The sequence below is a fragment of the Andrena cerasifolii genome, chromosome 2 (assembly GCF_050908995.1).
Source record: "Andrena cerasifolii isolate SP2316 chromosome 2, iyAndCera1_principal, whole genome shotgun sequence".
Lineage (NCBI taxonomy): Eukaryota > Metazoa > Arthropoda > Insecta > Hymenoptera > Andrenidae > Andrena > Andrena cerasifolii.
In genome coordinates, this window is record NC_135119.1 from 6,223,723 (window position 1) to 6,250,607 (window position 26,885).

Sequence of the window (26,885 nt, forward strand, 5' to 3'; positions counted from 1 at the left end):
CAAAAAATTGATCTAAATCGGTGGGACCTGTATCTCCAAAAGTTATTATCCAATTCGACTGAAACTTTTCTTATTTTGAAGAATATACTTCTAGCTAGGGGGGAAACCAGAACAAAATACAAAAGTGACATTTTTTTAGAAAATAACGACACTTGAAGTTTGAAATCACTTTTTCCCTATATTTTTCACCATTTCAACGCCTTTGAAAAATATAAATTTTCAATTTTTGTATTTTTGTCTCGCATCCCTCCTAGCCAGAAGTATATTCTTAAAAATAAAACAAGTTTCAGTCGAATCGGATAATAACTTTTGGAGATACAGGTCCCACCGTTTTGAGAACACTGTTTCGAGAAAAACGCGTTTAAAGTTTTACGTGAGTGCCGAGTGGCCGGGTGTTACCCATGCATTTGCCGCTACACAAATGCCTATAACTTCGGAAATTTTACGAATTTCAACAAATCCTTTTAAACACGCATTCCTAAAAGGTTGAACATTCGAAAAATGAAATAAAAAAATATCGACTTTTAGACCGGAACCTCCCCTTAAGGCATTTTTTGTCATCACTGCCTACACTGGCATTTATTGCCTCTATCATATTTATTTTACTGTCATTACCAATGGCACTATCGAAAAATGACAGAGGCAATAAATGCCAGTGTAGGCAGTGACGACAACGAATTATTTCAACCACTTGTTTTCAGTCTTGGAACTGATTTCCTTTTGTATAATAGAGCATTAAAATAAAAATCGAAAATGTTTAATATCTCCATTGTTTATGGATATATGAAAAAACTCTTCAAACGAACGTTGCAGTATATAAAGAAGCCAATATAATGGTAGAAATTTCTTTTTTCAAGTTCAGTCTTTCGAGTATTCAAGGTCACGGACGTTTTTCTGTTAACAATCGTATATGCTGCGTAGGTATTCTTAAACAGAAAAAAATACAAATTCAACGATATATCATAATGTATATTTATGTCAATGTTTAAAAAGTTCAAACATTTCAAATTCGTGGCGCTTCGCTTTCCCGTGGTCCAATCGGGCTGAAATTTTTTCCAGATCATTTCCCCAACAAGTGTCACATTTCCGGGAGGGTGGGGCCAACAAAATCTGACGGTCGAAAAATAAGGTCCACCCTAAGTAGTGTAGATACTTCGGGTCGCCGAGGCGGAGCAATGGGTCGGCGCGTTCGATCGGCTGTCCGTGGCAGGCAGTATCGCTTCGAAGGCAGAATAATTATTGTGCCAAAGGCAGCGAGCATGCGAACGTGCACGATAAAATCCTCCGTAAATGGCGGACGCCACACGTGCAGGGGCACAGCCGCGGAGCTTATTTACCTAGGCTCCGGGCTCCGCACCCCCTGACACGAGGGAAACAGTTGTACGGTACCTAGCTACCTACGCTAATTAGAGCCACTCCGGCGGAATAATTAGAAATTAGACCGAACGGACCCCGGCGGGGCAGGAAGGGGACGCCGACGGAGACGCTCTTAATATATTCCTTTTATTTTTGCCCTCCTCTCGTTTCACAGGATTGCACGCAACGGGAACGGGCCACGTTAAAGGACGGGCAGGAACGGTAGAGCTGGCGGTGGCTGGCGATGCTCCGTTGCTGCTGCCACACCGAAGACGGCTGCGCGATCGGACGTCGGAGGAGCTGCAATCTGGTCGAAGGACGCGTTTGCTGTTCGTTCGCTCTTTTAATGGATCGTTAATTAGCACGCTGGGTAGTTGACCTTGCCCGTTTAAAGCGTGCCTGTTATTTCTAACGTTACGACGGGGATGCATTCTTGAAGGAAGCACAAAGCTACTGGGCAAACGAAAGGCACCCGGAGAGGGAAAGGAAGAATTAGGCATCGCATCGGTTATTGACGCGGTTCCGTCAACTCGCGTTCGGTGTGCCGTTTTCAACGCCTTACAGTGCTGGCGCAATTATCCACGTAGATTTAGACGCCTCGAAAGGGCCAGGTCTATTAAATTAGAAGGCTCGAATTGAAAGCGGAAAGTTTGACGGGGCTGGTATTTCGATCGACGTGGAATCTCGCGATGCTCCGAGGTTATTAAAATGTAAAGTGCATCTGATTGCCGGCCGCGGAATTGCAGGACACAGGCACTTGGGCCTGTCAGTATCAGGGCGATGAGGAGCCGGCAAACCATCAATAACTAGCCGGGACCGGTGCTCGCTTAACTCTAACGAAGGACGATTTCTAACGATCCCCCGGCTACGTCCAACTTCTGGACGTAATTAATTCCCCGGCTAACCCGGAATGCTATAATTAATTGCCGGTGGCCGATGAGGGGCAGAAGGGTGGCTGCAACAATATGTACCCGGTTCGATTAGAAGCACGGACCTCCGTGCAGTTATGCAATTAATTAAATTCAGTTTGTTATGCGCGGCCGATTGTTAATTACCAGCTAAAGTTGGAGAAACGGGTGCTCCATCGAATTGCCGTGTCTCGGAGGACTCTGTGTTCTGGCGCGCCGCTCCGCCGTCCCCTGTCGAAACAACGATAATTGTGCAGAAACGATAAATACGCAGACATTACCTTTCTCGCGCGAAAAATCAAAGAGTCCCCGCCGCCGTGCCAAACGGTGGAATTCTAATTAAGAGCAAATGGATCCGTGTCTCGTTTAACCCGTTCCGCGCGTCGCCATTGCCTCGGAACGATCGCTCTCGCGGAAGATTAATTTGCAAGTTGCTGCTACGTTGACGGAAATAACAACCATACCGTGGCCACAAGCGCAACTACCGCCGCAGCCATAACCGCGAGAAAAACGACGGCAAACTACTGCGAGTCCTTCGTTAGATAAGGTGAATGTCCCAATTTCTGCTCATTTAAGAGATAACTCGTCGTGAAGAAGGTGTAAAACATTTGTTTGCGATGAAACTTTGCAGGGTAATTGATTAATTCTTTAATAATAAATCAACCAATTCGAAAGCTATTTAAGAAAGATATTTCAAGATTGTTAACTATTAGTAATTTGTAATTAAATATGTAATGCTCTAAATATTCGTATTTCTGCTGATGAAAAATAGCGATTTATTGCCCCAAGATCGTGCAACACTCGCGTAAATGTTTAAATAGTTTAGAATTATTTTGTTGCAACTATAGTACAAACGTAACGCATGTAATAATAATTAAAAAAAATACGAAATGATCAGAAATGGGGACGTGAGCAGAAATTGGGACATTCACCTTAACTTCCAATTTTAATTTCCACGCTTGTACAGCAGGATTTCTGAAACTCGACTTACGATTAGCTCGCGGCTAACTTACTACTAGCTATTTCGCTGTATACTTTGCACTAATGCTATTACTGGATCGACATCCCTCAACGATCGAACTCTCTATCATCTGCAGAGACCACCTTACAACCTCGGCTCGATCACCAGCGATACTGTCGCTATCCATATTCCACCCCCGGCAACTCATAAAACTAGAATCCCGATCTCGATGACCGTGGATGCTATCGTACGAATCCACATCCCCTGATCATACTCCTGTTTCCTCCCGACCCAGACGGGGTAAAGATCACCTAACCAATGGCATCGTTTACTCGAGAAGCTCCCACCGAGAATCCCCTCACGAAACAAGCCGCTGCACTCGCCACCATGCGCAAATTATATTTAGAGATTTCTCTCCACCACCGCGCATTCGTAATTACCGTGGTTCGAGTCAACGACAGTCGATTAGGAAAAAGATGCAGGCCTCCTATTAGAAAGAAACGATCTACCGAACTACCCCTTTCCTACCTCGGGCAGGAGCGAAGGGATGGGGCACGACTGTGACAAGCCACGGCGTCTTGGATCGGTTCTCGCGAAGAGCGACGTATCTGCGGCGTCTATTAATACACTTTTATTTAAAGTGGCGTAAACTTATGGGTATAATGCGCGCCCAGGGGTCGGCAGCGGCGAGGGGGCGCAGGCCACCGGTATCTGGCATTCTCTCCACTCGAGGAGGCATTTAACGGACGTGCACGTGTTCGACCATATTGCATTTGTGTCGTTCGATAAATAGGCGGGTAAGCAACTCCAACAGAAACCCGTGTTAATTAACGTTGAGTTTCAGGACTGATTTACGTGGCGTCTAATTAGCGGGCCTGCCGGCGACGTAGTAGGCATTTTGATTGGCCACTCCGCGAATAGAGCACGGGCCGATTGGCCTTGCTTTCCAACAGGAAACCAACAGGGTTCCGACAGTATCGATTGTTTTCGTTTCTTCTCTCTGCCCCTGCCGCCCTGGCGCGCACCCTCCTCCCCCGGCCGCCTCTCCCTCGCGTCCCGTTCGCGCGTTGCTCTTTTTGCGCTCCTTGGGAACAAAGCGCGGATAGCTGGAGCAGTTGTGCGTCCTCAAAGGGATTCCGTCGCAAGAACAGTGTCGGCTCGAAAATAATGTATCACGGCCGTCCGCCTCGCCCATTAAACTCCGCTTTTTACGCTATTATTAAAAGTTTCATTTCGACCACGTCCCCGCGGGCCCCGGGGCCAATCATTCTTTCGCATACTTTCGCCCATCCGATGCCTCTCGAATACGTTCGACTGCGATCCCTCCAGCCCGCGAGAGCTCATTAAACGGTCCTTGATTAGCGTCGCCTCCTTTCTCCGGCGCGACAGACAGCTCCGTCGGCGATCCTCTCCGCGTATAATTTCGCCTCCGGAGTGCCCTCGGTAATTGTTCGCCATGCCCGGCTGAAATTAATTCATTCTTTTAGAATTTATTTCGCGGGGGCGAAATTCAATTTGCAGGCATCACCACCTGCCAATTACCCTGCCTTGCGCGCATAATAATTTGGCCGTGTAAGTGCGGCGCGCTTATGCTCCGCGGGTATTTAAATTGCGTCGGTAGCTGTATTAATTGCTTCGTTGATCGTGCCGGTACAAAGCGATACAGGTAACAGGAACGATAGCAACGACACGTTTACTTCCGTTGCGTGTTATTACGCACGGTTTATAGCGAGGCGCGATTATCCCGGAATGGAGGATGGAGGAACACGAACTTGCTCCATTTACATAGTTCTGTCTTCCGATTTCTTATTAAGGGGGTATTCTACCCAAAAATTCTAATTTTTTTTGTTTGATTTTCAAATATTTTAGGGTTTCGAAAATATGTCTCTAAAATATTAAGGTGAAATTCGAAAAACTCCCAGAGTTATAGGGGTTTAAGGCCGCAGCGTCGCCGGCAGTCGTTCCCTCAACCCTTGTATCTAAATAGGCTATGACTGCCAGCAGAGAAGAGAGAGCTGCCCAACATGATTTTTTTGAAGCTGAGGAAGCTTTCCTCTACAATCTTGGTATACCAGATTAGAGATAAGTTACAGAAATTAGTCGTAACTTCAGTCGTATAAGTCGTAACTGCATGAAAAACTTTAAACGCGTTTTTCTCGAAACAATATTTTTGGATCTGGTGCACATTTTTCTGAAAAACTACTGGACCGATTGAGCTAAAATTTTACACACATTTAAAGTGAATCTGTACCTATAGTCGGAACTAGAATTATATCAATAGTTTTAATACAACCTTCCCCACACCTTGTTTTAGCTCAAGAAAAGTCGAAAAAATCAAATATAAATTTTTAAACAGCTGTGATTTCGGTAACAATGTCCGGACTTGGTTACATCCAGTTCGGGCGATAACTACACTCATATAGATTAAAGAAATCTTTGGTACTCTCGTTTCAGATGACTAGGACGGCCGCAATTCGTGCGCCCGATGGGGCCGGTTTTTGATGACATGACCTGCGCTTCGGCGTGTAACTTGTACAAATTTCAATATAATGCATTCCAAAAATTTGTGTTGATAGTTCAAACACTACTAAATACGTGTGCAAAACCCCTGCCCTGTAGGTGCGATAGGTTTCCCAGAATTAATTTTCCAATATCACCTTCAAAAACGAGTGTCTAGACTAGAATATCCCCTTAAGCTGAATTGAAGAGTCCTTGTAGAAAACGCTGTAAGTGCAAAAACTAAAAAAAAAAAGAATAGTGCTATAACTGTAGCATAGAATTTGATTTTTGGCACTTGCAGTGTTTTCTACAAGGACTCCTCAACTGTGTTAAAATATTTGACGATTTCAATCGTCGTACAAACTTCGCTAACCCTTATGCATTATATTTGTTCCAGTAGGGTGGCTCTTATTTATACGTGTCGATTTTTATTATATTTCTTTGCTCTCACCCCCTAGAACAGTGAAACGACACGCAATTTATAAAAAAAATTGTTCCTGAAAAAGATTACTGCAATCAGACAACAGGAAAGGGTGCCGACCAGGCTTTAAAGTTTAGAATTTATCAATAGTTTGGATTTAAAGAATTCCTCAAAAATAGTAAGCCCCAACGAAATTTTGTTCAAATAATATTGAAAGAGTATTCAATTTTCTACAATTACTGTATATATAATATTGTTGTGCTTCCAACCATTTTTTAGATAATAGCGTTTGAATATAGAGAAATCTGCACTTCGCGCGTCCCACTTGTACGACCGCGGCGTGACGTATGCATTGTCTATACGCGCGTAGTGCTGACTTCTCTATATTCAAACGCGATTATCTAAAAAATGGTTGGAAGTACGAATAAATTACATATACAATAATTGTAGAAAATTGAACGCTTTTTTAATATTGTTTGAACAAAAATTCGATGGGGCTTACCATTTTTGAGAAATTCTTTAAGTCCATACTATTGATGAATTCTAAAATTTCAGCCCTGATCGGCACCCTTTTCTGTTGTCCGATTGCAATAATCTTTTTCAGGGACTATTTTCTTATGCAGTGAAACCATATTAGGGTGCGAGCGCAAAATAAATCGTAGATTGAAAATAAGAGCCACCCTAATGTTCCAGACCTAAGCCAACATTATTTCAATCACCGCCAAAAACTGACTGCCGGTCCACACTAGCAAAGCTCGACGAGCTCTCACTCGTTGGTCCAAAGTCAGAAGCCTATTACGGATAATTCGTGCCACCTAACTCTGCATAGGGATCACCTAAGTCCAGTTACATTATATTCAACCTCACTCTTCCCACCATGCCAAGATTTAAGTAGAACAGCCCTGTACGTGAGCGGCACCGCGGGATTCGTTTCCAAGTTTCATTTCCTGCTGGCTGCTCGCGACGTCGCTTGAATCTTGACGGATGTTGCGCGGGCCGCGGGACGTCGTCGCGTGTGTACATTAGGGTGGCTCTTATTTTCGAATTTTGAATTTTCTTCGGGGCACCGTCCAGAATAGTTCCAAATAATTAAAACAAAATCCATGTAAAATTTGAGCTCGATTACGTCAGGGCGATTGCTCAACTGCGCTTGGCAGGAAGACGTGAATTCAGTATGGTAGAAGAAAAGGAAGGAAGAGTAAGAATAAGCGACGCAGAGGAATGTCGACTGTGCAACATGGGAAGAAGGGAGACTTTAAAGCATGTTCTGTCTGTATGTCCCCAATATCAACAAGGGCATGCACAAAAAGTTAGGGGAAAAGAGTTCCCTGAAGTATTAAATATTGGGAATATCGAGGAAGCAAAGAATATGTTTTATTTTGTACAGTCAGTCATAAAAATATGAGAACTTGCGCTAATTGAAATGTAATGAGAGTATAAATAGGTTTAGGTTTGTTTTTTTTCCTACTGGTTATAAGAATATAAATAATATATAAAGTATGGGTAGTAGGCTTAAGTACATTGTAAACAGATAAAGTAAGGATGTAGATGTGAAAACCAAACAACCTCCTTGGTAATAGGCTGTAGGCCTGTTGTACAAATAAACTTATTATTATTATTATTATTTCAGCTCGATCGGATAACGGGAAAGGGTGCCCCTGGGCCCTTAAACATTTAAATTATTATATAACAGCTCGCGAAGTCGATTTTATATAATATCCTCTAAGTTATTGATTAAATAAAAAAATATGTCAAACAAAAGTTATATATCGCGACAAAGAGCATCTTTTATGTTTTATTACTTTTTCTCGTGCGACAAACGGTTTTCGAAAAAAGACCGAAAAACTAAAAAAAAAATTTCCTCGACATTTTGAAAGTTTAAATGCTTCTAGAACAGTTTTTATTTATGAAGGCGCACAAAAGAATTGAATTTTTATTTTCGAGGACTATTTTTTAAATATTTAAGAGGGGGGCATATACCGAAATATGCGAAAAAGATAAAAAAAATTCTTATTTTCAGTGTTTGCTATGTCGTGAATGTTTCCTGAACATTTGGGACCGAAATTCGCGAAAATATCGAAGATATAGAGTCATGTTTCGATATTTTTGCGAAGATATAGAGTCTATATCTTCAATACTTTTGCGAATTTCGGTCCCAAATTTTCAGGAAACATTCATGACATATCAAAAACTGAGAATAAAAAAAAATTATCTAAAAATTTATCCTTTCCGCATATTCCTTAAGTGTTTAAAAAATAGTCCTCGAAAATAAAAATTCCATTTCATTTGTTCGCCTTCATAAATAAAAAGTGTTCTAGAAGCATTTAAACTTTCGAAATTTGAGGAAACAAAGTTTTTTTTTCGAAAACCGTTTGTTGCACGAGATAAAGTATTACAACATAAAAGATGCTCCTTGTCCGGATCTGCAACTTTTGTTTGACACATTTTTTTATTAACTTGGAGGATATTATATAAAATCGACTTCGCGAGCTGTTAAATAACGATTTAAACGTTTAAGGGTCCAGGGACACCCTTTCCGATCAAGCTTAAACTTTACACGGATTCTTTTTTAATAAATTGGAACTATTCGGGAAGGTGCCTCGATGAAAATCTTGAGAAAAAAAAATTTTTACCAAGAGTAAATAAGAGCCACCCTAGTGTACATACCTTAACGATAGACGGGAATGGAGAGAGGAGAATGGGACTTGCCAGCCGCCCGAAAGCTGGCAAGCAGGGATTGGCGCTTCGCGAAGGAACAGTACAGCGGCATTGTCCTGTAAATCGAAACGTCGTTCGAGGAACACTCACCAGCCTCCCACCGTTCCGCGAAAGTATATATTCTTATGCTATTTAACGGCATGTTTCTCATTAGCGCTGGAATCGCGCAGTAATCAGTTACTTCGGCTGACAGCCCGTAATAACTGAACTAGTCGCGAGGATTGTACCGTACTGGGCGCGCTCAGACTCCTCGGTCCTGTTCCATACTCCTGCCGCGGGGACAACCGCGCTACTGGACGGCTCGTCTTTCTTCCGCCTTCCTTCTCCCTCCTTTCCCTTTTTTTATTAAAATGCCTGCCCGCCCAGCTCCGCGGAATCCACCGCTGTGAAATTCGATATTCGATAGCCGGCTTTCCAGATGTCCGCCAGCGAGCGGCGCTCTCAATGAACGTTTGCGCTCTTCATTGTCACGCGTCACGGGGAAAATACCGCGCGTGAACGGGGAACCGCGTTCACGTGCCATGACAGCTGTAAAAAAACGAAATTCTACCGCACGCTACACATTCGACGCCGCGGTTGGTGCTTCCATGGGGACCAAGGTGCTACAGGTACGGAGTTCGAGGCAGTTGCTACTAAGTGCCACTGACGAATGTGTAATAATTTTGGAATATTGACATTGGACAACCTTGCGCGATCGGCTGCCGCATTTCCGTAACAGTAAAATTGGGTCGTCAACTTAAAAAGCCCCCTGCCACTTGCACCCAACAGCAAGAAATTGCAACCGCGTCGTTTCGGTGTCGAGAGCAATTTCGGTTGGGAAGTTTTCTCCTATCTTCGTGAATGCAGCCGATAAATCCGCGCGGACGTATGAAAAGTTTGGAAGGCCGGCTCATTAATCTCGCCGTACCGGTTGCAATCGGGAAATTCAATTTCTTAAATTGAACAGCAACGGCTTACAGCATCGAGGAAACGTCGGCCGGTTGCCGAGCACCGAAACGGCCGTGGAAGTTTCGCCGTCGGTAAGATTGGAAGCCTGCGCTCGGCGGGATCTGGGACGGTGAGGGTGGTCTGACAGAGACGCAGTCGTGTCGATTTTCTAAAAACTTGTGATTTTTATTAATTAATAAACGTGTTTTTGTATTGTGTGTCCGTGTATTTTGTATTTTACAAGAGGCCGCGAAACCATTCACAGATGCGTGTCGGGTCCCGGATAAGAAGTTCGAGATTAAATCAAATAACAAAATTAACTAAACGCGAGAGAGATCGTGGTGATCCGCCCCGCGTGTGTTCGCTCAACCGAGGAGGTTCGCTCCAGGTTCCAGCGCCACTGGATGCAGAGCCTCGCGTCACCCACCCCTACGCAATTTCCCAGAACCGTTCCTCGAAACTGGATAAAACAAAAAAAAAAAGAAACACTGGACTCGCCGGACCTCGATCCACTTTTGGCGGGAGAGAGAACAGAAAGAGCCGTCGAGAGGAAGAGGCATCGACGTCGCGACTCACAGTGGCCCCCTACTCGGCGAAACATACGTACGTTCTCGGTGTGTACAGATCGAACAACAGTAACAGTATTCTCTTAAAGGCAAGAAAAGAACAACGTTAAAATTAATAATACTATCGATTAACCGTTAGATTGATTGAGACCCCTTCATGGACCGTATCCCCCCAGCGCGGCGCTTCCGTTCCGAGCGGCAATATTGAAAAGCGACCGACCGGTCGCCGCAATTATCGAAAGCAGCGGGCAGAACACGGCCGATCGTCGTGATCGTACAAAAATAAATCCCCCGCGCTCTGCATCCAGTGGTGCCGGCCCTCGAATATCGTCGCGCTCGCGCGCGCAGGCGCCCGTGGGACACGCGAAAAGTCCCATCGCCGCTTTAATAGTAAATACATAACCATTTATATCACACAAACTTTTAACAATATACAAAATGTACCCTATGTACAAGATTAAATTACACGATCCATCAGCGCGACTCTGTCCCGTCCGATCGGTTCTCTCCACAATGTGTCCGGTCCGTATCGCGGCTGTTCTCGCATGCGCACGCGCGAACAACACGCGCCAAGATCGAAAGGGCGTGCCGCCGTCCGGCGAGCGCGCCAAGTCGAAGGAACCACGAGGAATTGCTGGGAGGCTCTGCCCTTCTCGATCTCCTCGTCAAAGCACCGTAATCGGGATCGACTTCTCGCTATTCTCAGCGTCGATATCGCTGGATTGCTCTCTCATTCTCGCCTCGGATCCTCGTGAGCGCGCGACGGCGGTCTGAGAGACGAAAGTTCAGCTGGCAAGAGGAGCTCGCCACCTCAACGAACGTTTTCTACGAAACTGGGCTCGAAATGTTTGCGTCAATGAGTTCCGGCAATTACTGACGTATCAGCCGCTAGTAAACTATTTACCAAGTAAGGAAAACGATTTTTGTGATCGGAGTTAAATCCATTCGCAAAACCTCTGCTTTTAGTTTCGGTGTTCATCATTACGTTCTCATAAAATTCATCGTGCAAAGGTGTCAGTGTTTATGAAGTGCTACGCTTAAGCCCAATTTCATCAGAAAAAGACACTCGTCCAGATAGTGACCTCCCCTTTCAAGAACGAGGTGGGTAAACGAGTAACGATCAGTTGCACGGCGCGGAAACTGTCACTTGGTTCGCTTTACGACACCGACCGTTTTATCGATCCGCTGGCAGAACGTACCTACAACGCATAGTTCTCTGTTCTATCGACTTCATTTAGAAAGTCTCCGACGATATCGAGTCTCGGAGCACTGCAGAGGGAACTAAAATATCTTACGCTAGCACATTTATCAACCAGAAACGGAGTACAAAAAAGGGAGAAAGTGTGACGTGGATCCCTTTACTCTTCCAGGGTGTAAGTGCGTAGAAGAGCGCCGGATAAGCGAACCGAAAAGAGTAGCGATGCCACGAAGCGAACCAAGAGAGCAGTCGCCGCGTGATTTACACCCAGAACATGTGTCTTTAGTTTCGCATTGAGCTTCGAACGTGCTTGGACCCGCGTCGTTCTTCAGTTCCCCTCGCGATCGTCGCCTGGTCGCCTTCCAGGGCCATCCGTGTTCGATGGAACCAGGAGACGAGACCGCGAGGGGTCCGTTGTCGAGACGACGTCGGGTTTAAGCGATACCTAGATACATCGTAACGTGTTCACGATTATACATTTACGTAAATGTTTATTGCGGATGTCGAAACCCTGCCACTTAGAAAAAGCATCTTACACGCGCCATCGTATGCCTGTTAAGACGCCGCAAGCGTCCTCGCGCGTTTCTCGCCGCTCGACAGTTTCCCCCGAGTTCTCGAGGGACTCGATGCCACATCTCTCGATTCTTTCCGCCGATCGGGCCAGCCACGAGACGAAAGGCTCGCATGCCACCTTTCGCCGCACCTTTGGACAAACAATTTTAGCCGCAAGCTTGATGATCGACGTTCAACGAATTGGCAAAAGATGGCGCTTCGAAGTCCTGCTCGCGTGTACATTCTCAAGGATCGGTAGCACATCGATCACGCTCTGGCGGTGCGTACATTGCGTATCGCTGCGCTCGGCAGTCGTCACTCGACGGCGGAGGCCGTGATCTTCGCTCCTGAGCAAGACGAAGACGGAAGTGACCACTGCGAGCGCAGCCGTTCGACAAGGATCGCACAACGTTCCCGCGAACCATTCCACTCGCTCATGTTACAATGTGCTCGCTGGATCATGCAACGCCGAAAGGGAAGAAGAAGAGACAGGAACGACACTGGGCGGTTAACAAGGATGATTCGAATGATAATTTCGCTCGTTCCCGAGGTAGACTCGATTAACGATCGCGGGGACAAGGAACGCTTGATGAGTTTACGGTGCGCTTTCTCGGTTGACGAGTCGAAAGGGGCTGGTAATTTTCAAAGAAAAATAATTTTCTAAGGGCCAGGACCTGGCGGGCCAACGCTTTCAATCGCCAAATTATCCGCACCCGGTCGACGCAATTTTCCTCTTCTGTGCTCCATACGTGACAAGTTTTTTTCAGGCTTCGTACCGGCTACCCACGCCAGGTCCAAGCGATTTTGCGAATCTTTGCGATCTGGATGCGATCGGAACGAATGTGCGTCACGAGTGTACTCGAAACCTCCGCGGAGCTGGATTCTTCTCCACAGAAAAGTGTCTCCTTCGAATGGACCACGCGTCCATAAAATTCCTCGTCGATTTTACGGAGGGAAACAGTTATTCTGAATAGAACTCCCCGAATTCTACGTCTGACATTTGCTGCCTTTCACAGTGATAGCTACGAAAGCATAGAATCAGCGTAACAAAAGATTGAGTGTTTGCGAACTCGAAGTTATCAAAGATCCTGAAGATCCTGAAAATCTGAGCCAGGCACCGGAGTACACGCTTGTAAATCAAAGCGACCAACGATTCGTTCCGTCCATTCTTAGCACCGTCTATTAGGGTTGCGTTTCATCGTCCGCTCGATCGTAACAAGCTGCCGGGTATCGATTGTAGACTCGCCAGAGGAAACGCAAACGCCGTGAAACACGAGCGAAAGTGATTGCCGGGTGTCTAACTAACAGGATTACCGGATCGATTGAGCGCGGATACGAGCGTCAAAGAATCGGGCGAAGCCGAAGAAAACTGCCGTTTACCGCTGGCGGCGACGATCAATTTGCACGCGGCCCCGTGCCTCGAGGCACCGTGTCGATTATCCTCGATCTTTTCCGTGATTGAGCAAAGATTATTGATTAAGGGAGACCAGTAAAGACGCGTGCGCGTGCGGCGCTCGCCCGTTTCTCGCGGGCAATTAAACGGGGGTGCGCTCTCTCCCTCGAGTCCCTCCCGAGTTCCTTTCCGATCGTTCTCTAGGAGGTCTCAGAGGCGATCGACGGTCGCGTACGCGCGAATTCGCACCTGCTGCGAACCAGGTGACACGCTCGCGCGTCTGAGCAAAGACGAGACGAATCCCCTGCGAGGGGAGAAGATCAGCAACGCTGCTGCTTGCGGAGTTCATTCGTCGCGGTTTAACGAAACTCGTCCACCATTCCCCAGACTCGGTTCCCCTTGTCCAACGCCAGGATCCTTCCTCTCGTGCACGCACAGTGTCTTTGTCACAGGCAGAACGACAGAGGTCTACCTGGTCGATTCGCCACGGGAGGATAGGCTCGAGCTGTCGGGTCGCGAGTCCAGGTTTCAGCCACAGATTTCGACGAGGTAACGGGGGAGCCTTCTCTCGCGCTCGTTCTCCGCTGCCCTCGCTGCTGACGAACGTAGGCGCGGCGGCGAAGAGGGTCGAAGGTGCTCTCCCCGTCTGCCCGAGCCACGGCGAGGATTCGGGTTCAGCCGAAGAGCGACGGGCCTGCCTGGAGCTCGAACGAAGCTGGCTCAATCGCAGGTGTCCGGTGCCCACGGAGACCAGTCCTGGTAGGTGGACGCCTGCAGGTGAGTTTGCTGTACCGCCAGTCCTGGAGGCACGAGGCCCATCTGATGATGATGGTGATGGTGGTGGTGATGGTGGTGGTGGTACTGCTGATTACCCGGCGGTGGCGGCGAATAGGGTTCCCCTCCGACGGCCACGTCCACTACGTCGACCTGGGCAGGCACGACGACGGCGGGCGTCGGCTGTGGAGAGGCTTGCACCTTCTTCGGGCGACCGACCGGGTTGCCGCCTCATTCGCGACTCCTTCGAGGCCGACCGACCTTACCTTTTCTTACCGGGGCACCACCGTTACCAGCCGCTGCAGCCGCGGCCGCGGCCGCGACGCTCGACGACTTCACGATTTTATGCCAATCCGTCTCGCAGACCGGTGACCCCGAAAGCAGGTAGTACCTGGTGAACAAAGGATCTCGGTTAGACCTATACACGCTGCGAGCTGCCTGGCGTCTCATACTTTTCGACTTATCGTCAACTCGTTCATCGAGGATTTATTGTAAGTTATGCAGGTACACAGCAAGACAGATACCGGTGGATAGTTGCGTACAGACGAATTGAATATATCATTTACTATGTTGCGAGGCTGCTTTTGTAAATATTCTGCCGGTTCCATCACTCTTCCTGCGAGAACGAAATTTCTGGGCTGCACTTTTGAGCAAGGTCTCATAATCAACGAGTAACAGGGTTTTCGTCAATACACGACACACGGGCATTCACGAAATCGATGCTCATAAACAAGTTCGCTTCATTACAGCCCGGAATAATTGTTTCCCTCCTCCTTTATTACAAAATCCCCAATTGCAAGCCCCACGCCAATTAACCGACAGCTCCGCGCGACACGCCTCTTTTCCGACCCTTTAATTGCCGCGTTTCCTCTACCAACTCATATCTCTGTTCCCTTTTGCAGAGCGAAACCGAGCCCTCCCCCTGGCGATTCAACCGATTTCCCTTGTATTTATCGATTCCTCCGCTGGCGAACTCTTGGCTCTAATCAACCCTGATTTCGGGACATCTTTCCCCTCGGTAATGACAGTCGTTCGAGGCTTCGTCGATATCGAGTTACTGTTCTTACGATGTCTGTTGCAGGCTATGCAGGCTATGCAGCCGATGACAGGGGATTCTGATAATTAAATTTTTAGTCGTTTTCATTATTTCTATCACTTTCATCTTACGTTATTGAGTCGCTACTTCACGACATTACAGTTTCAGTTGCAGGAAGGGTGATGGAAATAGTCAACAAGATCTCATTGTCAGCTACCATGTCAGTCCAAACTCAAATGGTCACTCAAGATTATTAATAGTCTCCCACTTTCGTTAATTAGTGTTCCTGTACTTTTAAATCCCATGTAAACATTATACCAAATAGATTGTATACCATAACAAGTAGCAGGTATGGTTGTAAATAAATTGATAATTTTCTGAATGAATCGTACATTTGTACTTCGTAATTATGAATATTTTAATGTACACATCTAAATAAACAAATTTTACCGTGGGTCAGAAGTGACGCAGTTCCGCCACTGAAAAGTTAATACCTCTCATACGAGCAAGCTAACTATTTAGACCCCTCGTTCTTCATCCCCAGGCATAAACTCGCAACTACTGGCTCTTGCTCTCTCTGATAGAGAGCTAGAGTAATACATTACGTAAAAATGGAAGATGTGCTTCATTGTCGAAGAAGCGATCTAGAGCAGCCAATTGAGTTTAGAGTAATTGCAGGAGGGCAGACCATCGACCTGACACAGCATCCTCTCGCTAGAAACTTGGTAGCTCTTTTCACACGCGACACTTCATTGACCCGCGACTGTCATCAGGGCCATTCTCGCACACTTACGCGTGAAGATGAACGCAGACAACAATCTCGCCCACAAAGATGTCACTCATTCAGCCCTTTCGATATTGGTATCTTACCTGTCGCCAGGGACGAGTTCCCTGCCACATTTGCTGCAGGTGAAGCATTTCTGGTGAAACACCGATCCGCCCGCCCTCATAACCAGCTCGCTGGCAGGTATCGCCATGCCGCAACCCGCGCAAGCACCGCTACCTCCGAATAACCTGAAACAAAAGCGAACAGCGTCGATTAATTAGCTGCGATGATTAACGTCAATGCAATCGAGTACGCTTGCACGCGCACCTATCAGCAGACATTATTTCGCTGTACAGTACCTACTACAGAAAGACTGATCGCGGACGCAAAATATTTTTCTGGTAATCGATTGACGTGGAGCAAAGAATTTTCACAAACACAAGATCCGCGGTAATAAATTAGGCGAACACAGTAGGTGCCATTTTCCTATAGGGGGTTCACTTAACGCCGGACGGCACCTAATGCCGGACAATAGCTGTATCTGTAATATTTGAAACGATACCGAGCTGTTATTTCGCGTAAACCATTGAGGGAACAGAAGAACGACAATTAGGTTCCGATGCGGTCCAATTGCGTGTGCACAGTTAAGGAAAATCGTTTAATATTATTCCTCTCTTCTTACTTGAGACAAACCTTAAGGGTCTCCCTACTTCGACGGCCTGAAATGGAGCGCGATATCTGGGTTTTTTTTTAGAGGAACCCTGAAATTATATTAATTGAAAACTTTATGCATGTATTTGTTCATATTCAGGCAACATTTTAAAAAATATTTAATTAAAAAATAACAGCATCTAAAACTTTAAACGCGTCTTTCTCAAAACGATGTTTTCCGGAGTAGATATAGCATGATATCTAAAAAATCAATCACCCGATTTACTTCAAAGGTGGGATGTATCTTCAGTAGATGTCTCATTCTTGTCGGTTGTAAAACTAAGTCGGTTCTGCGAAATTAGACTTTTGCGACTTAAAGAACCAGCGAATTTTTTGCAGAAATCGATGACTGTTTTAGACGCTGACATTTTTTTATTTTAATTTTCAGTGTTTCTCATTTAATCTAGCTCAGGCGATAGCCACACTCCTACATATTATAGAAATTTTTTAATTTTCTATTTCAGACAACTACAACGGTTGATTTTATGCTAGCAATGCGTATATGAGTTTTGTACACTGCCATATTAGATGCGTTATAACTCCGGATATAACCATTATTTTTGCGTACTATTTTTTTTTCATATTCTCTAAAGATTGACAAAGGAAGCCACAAAGCTGGAAGTAAATATATTTAATAGTTTTGTTTTAAAAAAATCTAAAAGCTCGCATCATTAAGGGGACATTCTACTCTCTCGGTCGAAAAATCCGCCACTTTTCGGTGATGGTTTTTATAATGAAACACCCACTTAACCTTTCCGAATTTCGGGGGGTATGCACATATTTAGATTTATTTTTATTCAACACGCATAATGTTACGTATCCTTGCTATATAATAGGTTTTAACCCGTTTATGATTAATAAATAAATAAATAAATAAAAAAAATAGTGTATACTTCATTATAAAAACCATCACCGAAAAGTGGCCGATTTTTTGACCAAGAGAGTAGAATGTCCCCTTAAAGCGTCCGGCACTAAGTGAATCGCGCTAAAATCTAAAACGTCCTTGCCCAAAAACGAACATCAAACCTGTCCCGAAATTCTTTTCCCACCCCCGGTGGCCGTGGAAGCGCCAACCGAGCGCGATGTCAAAGCCGCGAAGACGGTCGAGCGAGCTCTGGAATTAGAGGGACGCGCGTCGTTAGCCCGAATACACAAATATATCACGGGGAGAAGGATGCGTGTACCCTCTTTTCGGTAGGGCCGTCGCGGCGGGAAATCCTGGCGGTCGGATGAAGCGAGAAAGCCGACCAATTACCGGGCAAGCAAGGGCCCGGAGGATGACATTCTACCGACGCGGTTTCAACGGCGCGGCGGTGCCAGGGCGATAGACACGAGGCGTTTCCAATTAAATCTTGCGCGCCGGGTCTCGTCGCGCAAACACTTTCTAACTAAATGAGGTTAGGCCGGGCAACACAGAGGGAAACACACAACCTGTGCAGAGAACTCCGCATTCACCCGCGCAGCCGCCCCTTTCTTTTCGCCCTTATTACGCGTCGTCCCGTTGGCCTTCCACCTGCTTTAAACGAGACCGATTATAATAAGGGGCCCCGGCTATAATTGTCGTGGTGCAGCGTCTTCGCCCGCGCGAACGCGCGCGGCTCTGACACACGCCTGTCCTTATTCCACCTTTCCTAAACGCGCCCCCAGCTCCCGTAGGTCGTTCTCTAGTCGGCGCAGCGAAGAAAATAAAATGAGAAACAGGGCGAGGGGCGCGGAGATCTGCCGCGCTACGAGCTTCGTGGCTTTCAACCGCGGCACGCTGCGAGCGCGACGCGCTTTTGAGCCTCCTGAAACAAGCAACCATCCTTTCAGGCTAAACGTCGTTAGCCCGTGGAACGCGCGAGGCGCGCCACAACGGCTGGCGAGTTAATAAACGGCGCGCCCATTGTGCGCTCTTCGCAATTAATACGGGCGATGTAATCGATCGCGACGCGTGTTTCAGGGGCCAAGATCACGATGGCATTGTGTTTGGAGGGTGAGCAGTAGCGAGTGCAACAGAAAGTCTTTACGCGAACCAGGAGACCGAGGCACTATATCCTTTTGTGTACTTCTTTCTGGAAACTGCAGGCGATCGAAAAGAGGCGAATATTTGTGAATTTTTTTTGAACAAGCGGAAGCGTATATTTTTACAAAACTTTTTGCGCTTAAAAGAGCAACATTTAAAGAACATTTGGTAATTTTTTCGTGGAAAAATATTTACGTTTATAATAAAATAAAATGCGACATCCAAGAAGCATTTTTAAAAATTTGGTTTTGCGGTGAACACTGACATTCGGAACCAGATTATCTAAAATAAAGAAATAAAAATGAGATTTCGTTAGTACATTAATGTATCCTCGGGTTGACGGAGAGAATTTTCCGAAATATTAATTTAAAACACAATGGCGGCTATTTAAAGTTGAAATTCTGATTTTTTTCGCGTGATATTAGCACAAAAAATCAGGATTTCAACTTTAAATAGCTGCCAATTTGTTCTAAATTAATATTTCGGAAAATTATCTCCGTCAATCGGAAGATACATTAATATTCTAACGAAATCGTCTTTGTTTTTTTGTTTTTAGATAAGCTGGTTCCGAATGTCAGTGCTCACCGCAAAAGCAAATTTTTAAAAATGCTTCTTGGATGTCGCTTGTTATTTTATTATAAACGTAAATATTTTTCTACGAAAAAAATACCAAATATCCTTTAAATGTTGCTCTTTTAAGTGCAAAATGTTCTGTAAGAATATATGCTTCCACTTTTTCAAAAAAAATTCACAAATATTCGCCTCTTTTCGGCCACCTGACTAGGCATAACCCCTTAAGCCGGAGTCCCTAAATCTCGCCTCAAAGGGCAGTCACTTGTATTGCTAAGCATGGTATATCTAGGGAAAACAATTTCCTTCGTTTTTCGCTAATTCCACGGAATCGCTGTAAGGAGAACGCGAGTTTACACTAACGGATGAAGGAGAGAGCGATGGCAGAAAGAAGGGATTAACGGAACGGGAGACCCATTTCGAAATTTCATCCCTCAACTCGTCCTCCCGCCTTTGTCCATCTCTCCAGCGTTGCAAAATACGTTGCAAGCGTATTTTGTAAGGGACACCCGACACGCCTAGAATTCCAGAAAGGGGGCCCTATACGCCAAAAAACGAGGCAGCGAAGTCCGCCGTGGACCGGGGTCGCGGTGCCCGCGCTATCTCGAGATACCGAATAATCGGCTTTGTAAAATGCTCCGTTGCAGAAGCTTTACAAGTCCCCTGCAATCTTGAAACGAGTGTCCCGCCGTTGACGCCCGTGCCGGTGGAAGGGAGTTCGCTGGCTGTGTGTCATTAAAATTCCACGCTTTACGATCATCGGCAGCCTTTTCTGAAATGGTTATTAATAGTCGCCCGGCCCCGGAGCAATTAAAATAATCAATGTAAATATTTGGGTTAAGTGCGTGCCCCGGCTTAACGCGACCTATACCGAGGGAGGGAGTAGCGGGATGAAACGGCACGAGGGAAAATCGGGAAGACAAGCAGAGGGTGCGCGGAACGAACGAGTCGATAATGCTCGGCGCTGTTCGATACGAAATATCCGCCTCCATCCGCGTAATTACCGAGTACTTCCCACGCGACGTACGAGAAAGCTGTACCTATATTTAGGAAAGCGTATTTCCCATTCGAAGCGGGCATTTCCCACTGTAAATCGCGATCCGCTCGCTGCGTTTCCCGTAAGAAACTAAGAGCCTTAGCGGAGAGATGATAATTCCCCGACACTCAAAGATGATTCCAAAACGAAAGAGACCCCAGGCGCGCCTCGTGTCCACCGCAATTCCCATTTGCCTTTCACCCGTTCGATCGCAAAGCTACGCTCCTCCTCGTTAAATACCCGCGCCGAGCAACGATCTCCGCGGAATGTTCGATCCTTACGGAACAACGTCTACCCGAAGCATTTACGTTTATCGTCGCTATCGGGGCGGCCGGTGGAGACTTTCCAGATTACCCGCGAATCTGACGCGCTGCCGGTGACTCAAAGACGAGCTGCCTGCCCGGAGCTTCCCCGCCACAATCGCCGCCTCTCGCGCAGCCAGATACACCCGAGATTAGTTAAAACGTATTCCCCTTTGCTAAATTAATATCCATCCATTAGCATTATGCGCCGCGCCGCTATCTCGGGGCAATTTCCTGGAATGTCCGCGTCAGGTGTTCGATTACGGGCCCAGCCGATCTTAACATTTTAGCCTCCCTCCCTGCTCCCTTGACATCGCGGATCTCCAACGCGGACGCATCAATACCGCGGGCTTATATCTTCGTTAATGGAGGCTAATGCTCGGCCGAGCGTTGTCAGCGGTTATACCCGTGCCTCGTAAAGTCCGCTATTTATATCGCAATTAGCCGAGTAACGATACGTAGGTATGTCGGATCGACCGCGCCGTGATGTCGTTTCCTTCGATCCCGCCAGGGTGGACGCTTTCGGCAAGATCTGCACAGCCTCGGGGGATCGACGAGCCGCTCTCGTAATTGATTCGTTCAACTTTCGGATGGGCACCGCTGCGGGCTTCGCTTGGCGATCTCGCGAAATCGTATGCAATTATTCGATTTCGCTTCCTTTCTTCGAATTCTCCCTTTCACTGTCGATTTCGTTCGAGATACTTTTTGCTGGGCGAGGTTCTGAATTTCGGTTTCGAGCGCGCGAAGAAATTGTTCGCGCTGTCGGGTATCTTGATTAATGAATTTAATAGAGAACCTTGCTTAATTATTTATCTTCTTTCAATCTTTATCCCATCTGTGAACACACCGTGTACAATTGAGGGCTCGGATGCAATAAGGGGACTAGCGCTCGAAAATGGGAAAAATTATTGTCCAAACGTTAAGAAATATTGGGAAATTAAATGTTGTTAAACTGTATTTTAAAATATATAATGTTGTAAAGCTCGTCATGACATATATTTTTCTATTTACAGTTTTTTTTATCCAATCATTAGTGTTCGAGATAAAAATTATAAACAAAAAAATTTCTTCGACCAAAATCATTATTTCTTTAAACATAAATTGCGATAACTTGAGTTAAAAAATATTGCGATAAAATTTGTTTTTAAAAATAATAAATAAAGAAGAAAAGATAAGCAAAAAGAAAATGAAAAAGGAAAGATAGGAAATAGGAGAAAAAGAAAAATTTATAAAAGAACAGAATATTGTAAACAAAACAGTGTAAATATTGTAAATATTGCGTGTAAATACTATAATAAAAATGTTACTAAATATTTCGAAAATAATATGGCAATATTTTTTTGTAAAATATAATCATATAATAGTGAGAACGTCATGTCGTTGCAGTGTGACGCGATTGTACGCAGTTGCTGACTGTTGGTGCCGCGCGGGATTTATATATATCGTCATATCTTCTACAATTATTTATTAATCAGTGTGAAAATTGGTGAAAAACTTCCTTGTATATTAAGAAAAAACCTTGTCGCTGCAAGTTATACGTACCTCAAAATTCCCTCGATACTTTTTAACGGCGAACGTTGAAAGACATGGGTTATGTCCAGTATTACTTTTAAATGAAATATTATTACATTTTTTAACACAAGAGATTTGTGCATACATTTCACGGCTTCGCTAGAGTTTTCTGAGTTTTATGTTTCAAGTCTCATAACGATCCGTTAATATTTACTCAAGTTATCGCAATTTATGTTTAAAGAAATAATGATTTTGGTCGAAGAAATTTTTTTTGTTTATAATTTTTATCTCGAATACTAATGACTGGATAAAAAAACTGTAAATAGAAAAATGTGTGTCATGACGAGCTTTACAACATTATATATTTTAAAATACAGTTTAACAACATTTAATTTCCCAATATTTCTTAACGTTTGGACAATAATTTTTCCCATTTTCGAGCGCTAGTCCCCTTATTGCACCCGAGCCCTCAATTCTTCAAATCCCTCGCGAACGCTACGTCGGCGCCGCGCGGTTACGGAGTACGTAGGTGGCATTTACAAACAGGAGCCAGTTTTTAAACATGGATTATACAATCTCTCTTCTCTTCAGCACCGATTCCTGTACACCGCCGGCCAATTACGTGGATCGAGCAACAAAACCGAGGCGAAGGCTCCCCGCCCACCTCGTTTTTCCCTGGTTCCAGGCACGCGGCTCTATTCGCGTTATTTATGCCAGATAACAGGGAAGTGAAAATGAGAAAGCGCGCGAGGAGAAACTGAAACAAACTTCTTGCGTACAGAGCGTACGTACGCGCCCGTGTATCTCGAGAGTGGTTGTGCATTTAATTGCATCAGATACAGCGGAACGGCAGGAGTTTGCATACGCGCGGAGATCGGCTCCGGTCGAGAAGCGTGAGCGACGAAAAAGAATACGAAGACAGAGGCCGACGGAGGGAAAAGGACGATGCCGCGGAGAAGGCAGAAGGAAATTTCTCCACGCTCGATTTTGTTCGTGCTTTCTCATTAATTTTCGCTGGAACACGAACGTTCGGAATGTCTGTAATTAATGGCTGCAAACCAGAGCCGCGCTTGACGTTTAATTCCCTTGCTCATTACCACTTGGTGACAAACTCTTCCTTCACAATACACGCTAGCTCATAACAGCTCGCAGCATTGATACTGCTAAAGCAATCACGTGAACCGTGTTAATTACGCTGGTGACATTGTTTATAGATTTTACAGGATTCTCACTTTCAGTACTGGCTCTCACTAAGCACACTTCCCACGCTATCTCCACACTATACATAGACACGTGCTATGCTCTTCCTACCCCAATCCCACACTCAGGGCCGGCGCGAGGATGGTTGGCGCCCTTCTGCAAGATAATTTTTGGCGCCCCTAAACTTTTCCACCTGTTTTCTATTTAATATGTTTCGCCTTTACGAGGCACAATAAAGAAAGAATTATATTTACTTTTTGTTTATATGGGAGTTGGATTCCTTTGTTATTAAGTCTGCGATATAGTTTTTAGCAGCCCCTTCGGCTGGCGCCCTTATGCGGCGCATTACTTGCGTAATGGGTTTCCGCCGGCCCTGCCCACACTATTCCCATTCATTCCCATGCTACTCCTACGTCATTCTTGCGCTATTGCTGGACCACTCCCAAAACCATTCCTAAAGCACTCCTACACTGCTCCCACACTGCATCAGCTGTATATACGTCACGGTGCATGGTTGATACATGGGATGCGCGGAGCACGACACACGAAACCACCACTCAATACTGGAGGGATCTGAAACAGAATCTATCCGAACGAGACGACCTCAGACTGCACGCTAAATGCGCTCACAACGTTCCCCGGGTGCTTTTCGTTACATTTCGCGTTTCCCTCGAACTTTCTTTTAACCATCGCCGTGCATCGTCGAAACGAACTTTTTCCCGGCCACCGAGCGAATTTTCTCCGGAATGTGAAAGGCCTCCTGCATTTATATTCCGCGGTTCCGTGTGCGCCTTCGCGCGCGCGCGCGCGCAAACTGTTCCGCCTTCGCGACCACGTAGAGTACCTAGAGCAATATTGTCCACGGCCAAAGAAATCGATCAAAGCAACTATGACGTTTTACCCATACTTGACTTTACAGACACATCCAATGGTATATCCGCCTCTATGGAGTTCACTGCACTCGGCAAAGAAGCAGACTCTTTCGCACCGTAATTACTACAATCTCTCTGAAGATACTCTCGTCTGGCAATGATAGGAACAGATTTCGAATAGGGTAATTGTGGGAGAGTTGCCGCACCTTAAGCAAAATTGTCACCGTCTCTAAATTTTGCAGTGAAATGTTTTTCCAAGGATATATGTTATTAGTTGAACATCTCGCGCTACTACTAGCATTAAAGAAAATCAAAATTTTAATATTTGCCACCCTTAAAAGATTGAAACTGAAAACATCCTTTTTGTAGGAGAGATGCCGCATATGCGGGAGTGGTGCCGCATTTCGAAAGACGTTTAATTGTCCATTTGAACTTGTTAATTTTAACATTTTATTTTACAACATAGTAAAAGCAAAGTAAAATGAAGCATCTTTTTAATTTATACAGTTATAAAATACAATAAAATTGGAAAAAAGGATAAGTACAGATATTATTTCTGCTTTTCTAAATTTAATTCTTCCTTCCACATTCATTACGCGTAAAATAAAAATAAAATGTGAAAAAGAGTAAGAAGCCCACAAATATGTTCAGTTTATCAGATTTGTCATTAAAAATAAATAATTTGCCTTGAGATATCACGGTATCTATTTTGAAACACTTTTTTTGTATTTTCAACATTAAAAACATCGTTTAGTTAGTCGACTCAGGTAGCTTCCGATACAGTGCGCATAAAAGTGCGGCATCTATCCCAAATGCCCGCGGAGAGACGCCGCACTTTCGTATTTCCAAGTGCTATGTCGAATGCGACCTATTCTGACCGATAAATATTCCGCAGAGTTCCTTTAACGTATTACAAAAGTTATATCGCGAAAAGTTATGAATTTTAACTATTACGACAGCAAAACTAAACTCGACGTATAACTATTGAGGCAAAGCGCGGCAGGCTTACCTCGAAAAATATCAAAATCTTTCAAAGTAATAATGGAAACACATTCTCGCTTATTAATCTAGCCTAAACTAACAACCTAAAGCAAATAAAATCGACAGTATTGTATTTTCTTACCGATAACCCTGAAATGCCGAAAGTGCGGCGTCTCTCCCAGTGCGGCATCTCTCCCACAATTACCCTAGTCACCATGAAACAGCTCTGCACCCAGTGACGTCTACCCTCAACGATACCATCGACTCTCCACGAGTGGTTAAGACGCGAGGTAAACTCGCTCTCTATCCAGCGGAACCATACCGAACATTTTCCGTCTCTCGTACATGGGACACGTGGAGCTCTCCTCCGCCAGTGTACCTACGCCAGGCTCGCGTCCGTTCGAGCGCAACGACTTGGGCACAGATACTGCACCTGTATGCACCGCGCAACCTGCATACCGTGATACTTTATCGGACAACCGCACATATAGGACGGGCTACAGGGTGAATTAGAAGTTATCGCTGCTTCGAGGCAGCCTGATGAATCCGCGCTCGTCGAACAGAGGAGCAATACCTGTTGATCCTTGCGGATAAAATTTCGCGACGTCGATGAATTAAAATATAGACGCGCGCGCGTTAGTATGTCGAACAAATATCGCGTCCGTGGGATATTCATTTGCAACTCGATCGAGCGGTCGATCGCCGAGGAGAAGCGATTACACGCGGTGTCGTAGCTCTGGATGGAACTTTCACGAAACTCTCCGGCGCCGTTCTATTCCTCGTTTATGTCGATCGCTGGTCCGAAACGTCGAATTCGTCGTCACGACGAACTAATTCATCGCTCGCCCGAAAAAATAGATAATTCTTTGTGAATTTTTTATGAAAAAACGGTTCGACAAATTAGTTTGGGGTTTGGCAGGCTGTTTTACTGTATCTTGAAATATTATTCTGAATTTTTGTGTGACAGTGAAATAAAAAACATGGCAGTTACAAAAAGAGCGTTGAAAAATAATCGGGTGGTCCTGGCGTTGACGAAAAGTACTTTAAGGTTTATCCGAAACATAAAAGAGAAAAGAGATTCTTAATCTATAGGAACGTGGCTATCGATGGTTGTAGATTTATTAATAAATATAAAGAAATGTTAAAGTAGCAACCTTTTGAAGAAGGCGAAGTGTCCTGATTTGAATTTGAAACAGGTTCTGCCGCAAAATCGGGAAAACTTCTTTAAATAAAAAAGGAACGGTGACAGATACGAAAATAAATCTACTACCACCGATAGCCACATTCATATAGATTAAGAATCTATTTTTTTTTTGTGTTTCAGATAAAGCTTACAGTACTTTTCGTCAACGCGACGACCACCCGATTATTTTTCAACGCTCCTTCTGTATCTGCCATGTTTTTTGTTACTCTGTCACACAAAAATTCAGAACAATAGTTCAAGATACAATAAAACAGCCTGCCAAATCTCACATTAATTTGTCGAACCGTTTTTCGTAGAAAAAATTCACAAAGGATTACCTATTTTTCGGCACAACAAGGCGCAAACCCCCCTTAAGGAAAAGAGGCGAATATTTGTGAATTTTTTTAGAAGAAGCGGAAGCGTATATTTTTACAAAAC

At 45.0% G+C, this 26,885-nt stretch overlaps 1 protein-coding gene and 1 long non-coding RNA gene across 3 annotated transcripts in view; one reads left to right on the plus strand and one right to left on the minus strand.

Annotated features, from left to right (window-relative positions):
- The first annotated feature begins 6,943 nt into the window (after window positions 1–6,943).
- Window positions 6,944–10,197, plus strand: LOC143378850 (uncharacterized). Its single transcript, XR_013088372.1, has 2 exons — window positions 6,944–7,150; window positions 8,793–10,197. It is a non-coding gene; the product is annotated as an uncharacterized LOC143378850 (long non-coding RNA).
- The window catches only part of LOC143378840 (uncharacterized), a 208,156-nt gene continuing 191,222 nt past the window's right edge, over window positions 9,952–26,885 (minus strand). For both annotated transcript variants that reach the window (XM_076830865.1, XM_076830864.1), the window contains exons 4-5: window positions 16,180–16,323; window positions 9,952–14,664 (exon numbers count right to left, since the gene is read on the minus strand). In XM_076830865.1, coding sequence (XP_076686980.1) covers window positions 14,505–14,664; window positions 16,180–16,323 — 304 coding nt within the window. In that variant the 3' untranslated portion in view covers window positions 9,952–14,504. The remainder of the gene's footprint in view (window positions 14,665–16,179; window positions 16,324–26,885) is intronic.